The sequence below is a fragment of the Scatophagus argus genome, chromosome 2 (genome assembly GCF_020382885.2).
Source record: "Scatophagus argus isolate fScaArg1 chromosome 2, fScaArg1.pri, whole genome shotgun sequence".
NCBI lineage: Eukaryota > Metazoa > Chordata > Actinopteri > Scatophagidae > Scatophagus > Scatophagus argus.
In genome coordinates this window covers 25,983,734-25,993,006 of record NC_058494.1, presented here as the reverse complement: position 1 = coordinate 25,993,006, position 9,273 = coordinate 25,983,734, and the positions used below count along the sequence as shown (strand labels likewise).

General features: G+C 44.5%; 2 protein-coding genes across 3 annotated transcripts; one reads left to right on the top strand and one right to left on the bottom strand.

The window, feature by feature from the left end:
- Nucleotides 1–1,020: 1,020 nt before the first annotated feature.
- Nucleotides 1,021–5,885, bottom strand: yju2b (YJU2 splicing factor homolog B). Of its 2 annotated transcripts, none has more exons than XM_046374025.1 (10): nucleotides 5,749–5,885; nucleotides 4,583–4,623; nucleotides 4,436–4,489; nucleotides 4,241–4,323; nucleotides 3,987–4,042; nucleotides 3,817–3,877; nucleotides 3,569–3,711; nucleotides 3,137–3,309; nucleotides 2,455–2,593; nucleotides 1,021–2,275 (listed from the first exon to the last, which is right to left on the bottom strand). In XM_046374025.1, exons 2-10 carry the CDS (start codon nucleotides 4,583–4,585, stop codon nucleotides 1,776–1,778), a joined length of 1,212 nt encoding a protein of 403 aa, XP_046229981.1. In that variant the 5' UTR covers nucleotides 4,586–4,623; nucleotides 5,749–5,885; the 3' UTR covers nucleotides 1,021–1,775. The 2 variants fall into 2 exon arrangements, with proteins under 2 accessions (XP_046229981.1, XP_046229990.1); XM_046374034.1 differs by lacking the exon at nucleotides 5,749–5,885 and adding an exon at nucleotides 5,682–5,748.
- Nucleotides 5,812–7,549, top strand: gtf3aa (general transcription factor IIIAa). Its single transcript, XM_046374047.1, has one exon. It carries the CDS (start codon nucleotides 5,951–5,953, stop codon nucleotides 7,025–7,027), a length of 1,077 nt encoding a protein of 358 aa, XP_046230003.1. The 5' UTR covers nucleotides 5,812–5,950; the 3' UTR covers nucleotides 7,028–7,549.
- Nucleotides 7,550–9,273: the final 1,724 nt, after the last annotated feature.

Sequence of the window (9,273 nt, the reverse complement as noted above, 5' to 3'; positions counted from 1 at the left end):
CCCCCAAAGCTCATGGGTCAACAGGAAGAGGAGGACGTGTCAGGACCACGATGAAGCTCGAGGACGAAGACGCTTGTCCTCAGAGAAGGACAATTACATTCAGTTACCTTTGTCTTTCACCTTCCACTTTGTGTAGAACCTGTTTTTATTCCACTGGGTTTTAAACAATAGTTCAAACTGTTTCTATTTTAACAGTGCTGTACACACTGTTATGTACACACAGACACACATTATTATGCTCACGTCAGCCTTTTTTTAATCTTTATTTTGGGCGCCATCTACATGACAGAGTCGGTATTACATCAGCTGTGAACGAGTAATTAAAGGAGCAGTTTCAAAAATGAAGACACTTTTGTCATTTACTATATGAGCTGAAACATTTTTTTCTGCAAATCTTAAACGGCCAATCGTTGCAGCTCGACTTCGCATCGCAGGTACTCGTTTAACTTGAGCACTGCATTTCTACATGAAAACATAAATTAAGGCTGGAAATGAAATGAGCAAAATTTCAGCACAGGTTGGAGCATGCAGTGAAGTTTTCTGAGCATTCAAGCACTAGAATTGGCCTTTTTGGGGTCACTGCTTTATGCTAAATGTCCTTAATCAGTTACAAAAGCACAGTAAAAGCAACATGAGGCGTCTGTGGTTAACTGAACATGTTGTTGCTGGACTAGCTGGTCTCTCTCTGCCTTGGTGAAAAATTTCAGCCACTTTTGAAGCAAACGTCTGCTGTTTCCCATTTTCGCTGCTTGTCTTTCTTTGTCACTTGTGACAGTGTGATCATGTGGTAGATATGATGAAGAGTCTTTGGGTTTTGGGACACAGCTTTTTTTGACATTTTATGTAATCGATTAATTGTGAAAGTAATCATCAGATTAATCAATGACAAAAACAACTGCAGCAGGAGCATATGATTGTTTAAAGCAGATTATGGTTAGGACTTGATGATCTGCACTGAGTGACACAGATGGTTGCAACAAGAGGCTACGTTCAGGTAACAAATTCTGAAAAGTGACAGAATTTCGTACAGCATTTTGCATTTAATTTTACCTGACAGTTTTGTCATCCAGTCACACACATGGGAAACTAAACACAATTAAATACCATTACAAGCTGAGTGTGTAGTGTTTGCACAAAGGTCTTATCAACAGGCCTGATGATCATATGACACATTCATGACAGTTAATTCTGCAGGATTAAAATTAAAATCTTATTTGACACATTTCGCTGTAGGAAACAGAACACGTGACCAGACAGATGAGTTGACCACAGCTGTTTAAAGGAACACAACGTAGAGCAGATGTCTGCAGCTGTGACAATCACCTTATGCTTGTGTTTCACTCTCACAAAATCACACACTGGCTGCATTCATGTATCTGCACAACCACACAGTTCAGTATGCTGGGAAAAGATCAAAAAGTCCAAATACGCAGCACATTAAATGCAGTAGGCCAAAAATACCAGGATGTCCGACTGCATCCACACAGAGTGTTGTCCTGCCTGTTCTGACCCACAGTCCTCTGCATACATCGTCACATACTGTACGTCACATGGACCGAGACGCTGAGAGCACAGACAGACAGACAGCACATTCAGGTGCTTCTTTTCATGTCTAATCTCACACTATGGACGGTGACGAATGTGCGAGCAGGAGGACCTCATCAGGGCAGCCGCAGTTCTACAAGTAAAAAGTAAAGGTATGCGATGTGGAACGCAGCCTTCGACTTCTGAACTCCATTCAGTGAAAACTGTCCCATTCAACTTCTTGTTGAGCCTCAGTGTCCAGACTCTGAATCTGAGTCACTGTAGTCTGCCACGAGGGACGTGACAGCTCCCAAACGTCTGTCCTCTTCCTTCTCCTTCGCCTCTGTCAGTCCATCATCTGCTTCCTGTGTGCTTTTGCCACGCGTCTCTGTGGAGCCGCTGACATTTGTCTCCGTTCCCTCCCGTCCCACCTGTGGGGCTGACACTCTGGGAGTGTCCTCTCTCTGACTGAGCTTTGAAGTCTCTCCGTCACACATGCTGATATCAGTGTGTGACTGCATGCGAGTGATGGTGGCGCAGGGTTCGGTTTTGACTCCCGGTCCTGCTGTGCGTTTGCGGATCAGGGGGCTGTGCGAGGAGCCCAGGGCTTTGGCCACGGCCGCTTCCTTCCCCTGCAGGCCGAGCTTATGGAGCAGACTGCCTGCAGCACCTCCGGGTGTGGCTGACGGGGAGCTGAACCAAGACCGAGATGAGATCTCTTTCCGCTTGCTGTGCTGCTTGTCCTCGTAGGCTGATTGGGAAAAGAAAGATAGGATGAACTTTACTGATCCCACACACATTTAAGTGATTTAAGACATTGTTCTGTCATTTTTGTGCATTAGCAGGACATCCAAAGAGTTCACCAAATTTAAATCATTAAACATCCAGTAGAAAGTTTGACCATCAAATGCGGCCTTATCAGATATTTACAGTCAGGTGACTGGTAGGTGAGCAGTGCTGCCAGCCTCTTGTCCTCCTCCTTCTCTGGCAGCAGGGGGATGGACAGGTTGGTCCTCATCCTCACTGCGTTGTCCTTCTCCTCCTGCTCAGCCAGAACTTTCTTCTCCGTCTGCCGATTAAAGCAGTCAGCCCGTCAGTTCAGGGACAGAAAGCAACAGAACGCATGATGAACTTGTAGTTCTTAGATAAACTTTTCTTTACTGCCAGGGGACATGAGCCAACTCAAGAGAATGCCAGACATACAGTCTACACCAGCATATACTTTTTAATCACTTTCAAAGACTTATTTTTATCGGGTCGTTGCTTTTCATTTTTCAGTCTGTTGTAATTCTTAACTGTAACACTGTACTTTACACTTGATGATGCACTTATGTAGTTTGTTTAAAGTTTTATTCCTTTAGTCCATTATGTCATTCTGTCTTATTCATGTATCGCTTTGTGTTTGTTGTGAAGCACTCTGTAAGGTCAGTTTTGATAAACTTTTTGTTATTATCCTGTTACAGAGGATTTCAGAGAACAGGACGTGTTAGAAAAACAGTGCTGCTGCAAATTTGGAGAAATCCTGCTTTAAAGGTGGAGAATGTAGAGAAAGAGTCAACAGATACAGAGACATTAATGCAGGAGTTACAGACACAAACAGTTGCTGTCTTACCCTGAACTTCCTGCGGAGGGCGCTGTTGAGCTGGAAGTCGTCCTTCCAGCCGGACTGGTACTCCTGGATTTCTGACAGAGAAGGCAGGGCCTTCTGCAGCTTCTCCTTATCTTTTCCACCGTGGTCAAGTTTAAACATGGCATCCGTCTCCAGCTTCTCCTTCTCTGTCCGCTCTGTGCGGAGGGACGGAGGACAGAATCAATCAGGAACAGAAAATTCAGGTGGCAGGAAACACAAGCAGACGGTGTTCTTGTGACAAACAAAATGAACACCCTGAAAAGAAAAGCCTCAACAGAAAGACGTCTTCACAGTCTGAGATGTGCTGTGCACTTGACACTGCAGGATCAACACAAAAGCCTTTTGTCTCACTGTCATGGTGCTCATTTCATTTCCAGCCTTAACCAAACCATTCATCCTCATGATGTCCGTTACCTGTGGTGAGGATCTGCTCGTTTTCAGCCATGTCCCAGCGTTCCTCCTTCCTACTCGCGCCGCTTACTATCACATAGTCGCAGGTTGCCGGATCTGTCTGCATCTCGATGTAGTTGACACACAGATGGCACTTCATCCTAAACCTGATTGAGGAGACAAAAAAAAGATGTAAATATCTTTATTTTTTTCATTTTAAGTCACCTGGACAGTGAGGTTCACGCTCTTGTTTGAGTTGTTTCAGTGTTTACCTGTAGATTGGCGTGGTGTAGTAGTTCCCCACTTTCTTCTTCTCCGCATTGTAACGGACCCCTGAACAAGCAAAACATCGTCATTGTCCTCATCACGGAAATGAGAAGACAGTGGACGAGACCGACAGACTCGACCGGAACAAATGGGTCACGCTTTCCTTCAGACTTACCCATTCCAATGTGATTTTTGCAGCCATCACACCAGATGTTGTAGGGCATCTCAAACCTTCACGGACAAAAAACAGTCACATGCATTTCAGTTGGGTGTGAAAGAGAAACAACAGTTCTGCGTTACTGTATTGGTGAAACACCACATATACCGTACCCTGACGCTACTGACAACATATCAGTATTTGGATTACACATGACAGTCATGAATTAATTCCAGTGTCATCTGATCATTTCTGTATTTGTGTGTCCTGACCTGATGATGAGGATACCCTGGGACAGTTTCCTGGCCCTCTCCCGCAGAGCGTGAGTTTTATGGTAGCCGTTGAGGGATCCATGCTGAAGACAAAGAATGACGGAAAAGTCAGTCGCAATCTCCACACAAAAGGTGAACGAAATTCACTGACACACACACACACACACACATACAGGAATGCATGATCATACACACCTTGGCTGGATCAAAGTCTGGAGGGTAGTACTTGTTGGTTCCTTTTCTTTCACCCTGTCAAGAAAGCAGTACAACAGCACACAGTGAGTATTTAAACACTTATCCTTGTGAGTATTACTCAACAGACATTACTAACTTATGACTTACCATAGTGACAACTGGATCTCCACAGCAACAATGGATTCACCCTATTTTCACCAGATAAAAAAACAGTGATGTTACATGTAAACAGACTCAGGTGCTAGTTTATGAGGTCCACTGCACCCTAAAATATTTTGTGTTTTCAGCAGCACAGACAATACTGTCTGTCTTCTGTCTGTGTCTCCACAACCCTCTGTGTTCACTTTGATTTTGAAGGAAATAGGCTACAATGCGGTACAGAAGTGTGTATTTGTAGCACACGGATTGGAGGAGAAGGGCGGGACTGTGCAGTGCTACCTTCAGGACCACAGAATCATCAATACACAGTACAGTTATGTTACTGATACTTCAGAGTCGCGGTCAGAGAGCTAACTTGGACAAACCTCCATCGGGTTTGACGTTATTGTAAACGTAATTTTGTTTAATCGTGGTTACTCTTAACTTCAGGATTAACACTAGCAGGGGAACAAAATTTATGGCTTATCTATTAGATTAGTTTTATGGATTGGTGAAAACGACAAACAAGACGCTATTCGAAAAAAGCGCAGATTCATTCAGCTGCTTAACTGTACATAAACGTCTGTGGCGTTTAAGGGTTAAAGGTTTGGAAGCATAACGCGTTATCACTTCAATGTTTATGTTAAAGAACTACATAAACAACTTAGTGGTAAATTTAGCATATGTCACCAAGAATCGAAAGCTAAATCGTGTGGATATAAGTTCAATCACAACCACATTAAGCCTGAAACCTGGGCAGCCTTTCACCGAACAGTTTAACTGAAAACACCCAAACGTTATGTAGCATCAACAATTAGCTACAACAACCAGGTGGCTAACAAACGCTCGCTTAAATTATAACAGACGAGTGCAGGATACGTGGACGGCTAAGGCTCTCCTTCTTACGGGGCAAATGAAAACGAAACATTCAACTGCGAGATCTTTGCTTAAGTTCTGGTGTAACGTATCATCATGCATTGGAAGGCATCATCAGCTAGAGCAAGCTAAGCACTAGCACTAGCTAACTAGCTTACTATGTAGCCACAGCGTCCGCTATGTTCAAATATGTAATTTGTAGCAAAATGAAAACAGCAAAGAAAACAATCACCGCTGGTCTGCTTAAACTAATGTTGTCATGTTTACTCTTGACCTCAAACTTGAGAAAAAACACTTACAAATTCTCTTGTCGCTGCAGAAGCTAACATCTACCAAACATCAGAGGGCCGATGGGTAACGTCGACGTCACTTCCGCGTTGAGGAAGTGACGCGAGATTGCGGGTGGTTATGGGAAGTACCGGTGTCAAGGCAGAAAACGTGTTCAGAGCAGAGCGAAACATTTCTGAGCTATATTAGCTTTTATTTCTCAGTGCCGCTGAAATGGAAAGTAAACTGGAGCCACACAAACGCTACATCTGCTCGTTCCCCGACTGCTCGGCCGCTTATAACAAACAGTGGAAACTGGACGCTCACTTGTGTAAACACACGGGAGTGAAGCCGTTCGCATGTGACCGCGATGGCTGCGGTAAGTCCTTCTGTAGTCCCTACCACCTGGCGCGACATGATCTCAGTCACAGCGGCCTGAAGCCCTTTCTCTGCACCGTGGACGGCTGCCAGGAGGCCTTCACCACAAACACAAACCGGGCCAGACACGTCAGCCGCATCCACAGCCAGCAGCAGAAGACGTACGTTTGTAAATTTGTGGGTTGCGGGCTCGAGTTTAAGAAGAACAAGCAGCTGAAGTCCCACGTGTGTGAGCAGCACACCCAGCTGCCCCCATACCAGTGCACTTTTGAAGGATGCCAAATGCGATTCACCTTCCCCAGCAAGCTGAAGCGGCACGAGAAGGTGCACAAAGGGTACCCCTGCAAGGAGGAGGGCTGCAGCTTCACGGGGAAGACCTGGACGGAGTACCTGAAGCACAGGAAGGAGCAGCACAGGCTCGTCCTGAGGTGCCCCCAGTGCAGCAAGGTGTTCAGGGACTCTTGGTTCCTGCAGCAGCATCAGCACGTCCACTCAGAGAAACGTGTGGTCCTCATTTGTCCAATGGACGGCTGTGACAGGTCCTTCACCACAGTCTTCAACCTGGAGAGCCACATCGGCTCGTTCCATGAGGAGCGGCGGCCCTTCACCTGCACCCACGCAGGCTGCGGGAAGGCCTTCGCGATGAAGCAGAGCCTCCTGCGTCACAGCGTTGTCCACAACCCGGAGAGGAAAAAGATGACAAAGCCTCGACCCAAAAGATCTCTGGCTTCCAGGTTAAGCGGCTACAGCAAGACGAAGAAAGTGGTCTGTGAAAAGCGTAGGGAACCCAAACCTCCCAGAGGGCCTGCACAAGCTAGCCCACCTGGTCCTGTTGAGTTGGTGTCCCTCCTGCAGGACACGTCCTTGTTGTGCAGCCCTGCTGTAGACACTCATGGTCTTGCTAATGTCCTGACTACACCTCTGACAGTGTAGAGTCATTTAAAGGAATTAACACAAGCTTTAGGAGGACGGCAGGGATTTGATGAGAGCCGTTATGATGTATTTATGTTTCCGACTTGGTTGGTTGTTGGAGGTCGTAGCAGTAAGTTTAGACCACCATAAGGACTCTTACTTTGAACACAGGCGCTGTTTGCTTGTTGTTTGGAGCTGGTATGACAATAAAGTTCCTTGAATCCTTAAGCCGGAACCTAAAAGACCAAATGAAGAAGTCGGTGCAGTTAAAAGACATCTTGGGTTTGAACCAAATGCTGGTGTTCCGTCCTGACATCTGCTGCACTTTTTTCTGTTGGATTTTTTTTTTTTTTTTTGAGCCATGAAATCCACTCAGTTTGTGCCATTTGTATTAAAAAATGAATATATATTTTGTCTGTTTTGTAAAATGAAGAAAATATGCTTGAGTGAAAAGCCAAAACACTCAGTAGCACTCAGTAGTGGGACGACAGTGTATGAACACCCAGTGTTTATTGAAATAAAACCTGTGGATATCCTGGCGAATGTGTCTGATGTCTGAATAATATTGCTATCATATTTTGCTTTTTGCTATAATACACTTAGGGGTTATAACCTCTTTAACGGCTGTGATAATGACATGTCTGTGGCAGGATCTTAAACTCAGGCTTTTTCTGTGTTTGTGCACCTGCTACAGCACTGTCTTTCTTTTGGCAGTGAACGCTGCTCATTTCTTATGGATGACATGTTCCTGAACTTTCCTGCTCTTTATTCACAGACGTTTGGTTCATCATACAGAAATTAAGTGGAATCAACTCATGTTTTCTCATCAACACAAGTTTGATTTATCATCATCAGCAAGTGTTATTAATTTCAGGTTAATTAGATTGAACTTCTGTATTTCTTTATTTTCGGACCACTTCAGAGGTTATAAATGAGTTTTTCTCACTTGAAGTCTTGATTTAAAATGAGTTGGACGAGTGTGCTGTACAGTACATTCAAGTTCAGTTAAGTTAAAAATTAGGTTCACAAAACTGCATTAATTTAACTAATGATAAATATTTAAGGCTGCAGTTGAATTGACATTTTTAAGCTGAAACAAGCAAAAATCATTTGCAGTGAGGTTCAGGCTTGACCCTTTGGTTTTAATTAAGGGAAATCATGCACACGATGGTATGTTCAGACAACAGTGTGTTTACAACTTAGTGGCAACACTTTGGGCAAACCTCCTTGTTTCAGCGTAACAATGCCCTTGTGCACAAAGCCAGGTCCAGAAAGAGATGGTTCCCAGTTTGGTGTGTGAAAACATGGCATGAACACCATCCGGCACCTTTGGGATGAACTGGAACTGCCATCACGCGTTCAACCGTCTCATACGGGTGAAACGTTCAGGTCTGCACATAATGTAATTTGAACGTCCACATACTTTTGGTCATGTAGTGGTCACTGACTTGCACAACTTGAACCGAAGGAGTGTGTGTGTGTGTGTATGTGTGTTGTCAGCGAAATAACTGCCTTCGCCAATTGGCTCCATGAGATCCTGCAGAGCTGAGATTCTCATGCCTTGATGACACACGCTGAGAGAATCTCAGCTCTGACCAGCAGATTTACAGCATAAACAGCAGCAGCTCGGCGCAAGTTTGAGATTCCGAGGCTAAATCCTCTGCGAGTATTTCCCGTTACAGGAAGGCTACTCCCTGCATTCCTGCCCCGCTCAGCTCAGACGAGCCCTATATGGACTGACTGTCTGACCAGCTCACCCAGGAATGCACATCATCAGACCTCATCGATCAGCATTCGTACAGTTTGAATGTAACATGTAGTGTCCTGAAGTCATTTCCTTCCTACATGGCTGCTGGACTGATAAGACCTGAACTCATCCCGTGGAACAAATGCTCAGACCTCTGCAGAAACACCAACAGCTTACTGTAACACAGTGTAAGCACTTTGCTCTTATTCCCCACATTAGAGTGACAGGCAGCACTTTGGATTGAGATTTTGCAACAAACAAACAAACAAACAAACAATTTCTTTTTTTTCCCTGTTTGATTAAATAAACTTTAGTTTGTCTCACTGTACTTAAAGAAAATGTTACATACAGTACCAGCTTATTTTAAATCTCACTGTTTTTCCATACTTCATTTATCTCTATAATACATTTCCTGTTCTATTTTTACCTCTCCTTATCAGTTTGGGCATTAACTCGGACCACATTTAGCCCCATCTGGAGTTGTGCCTGAGCCCCTGCAGTCTGGATGCCTGTGAGACAG

Bases quoted from the DNA above. Each gene is read 5' to 3' on its own strand.
- yju2b (XM_046374025.1), bottom strand. The intron at 4,324-4,435 runs GTGTGTATGATC...CTTTGTCTTCAG, and splicing joins CAGACTTTGATCCAGCCAAG to CATGGATCCCTCAACGGCTA. The intron at 2,276-2,454 runs GTAAATATCTGA...TTTCCCAATCAG, and splicing joins CACCTACCAGTCACCTGACT to CCTACGAGGACAAGCAGCAC.
- gtf3aa (XM_046374047.1), top strand. From the start codon at position 5,951: ATGGAAAGTAAACTGGAGCCACACAAACGCTACATCTGCTCGTTCCCC.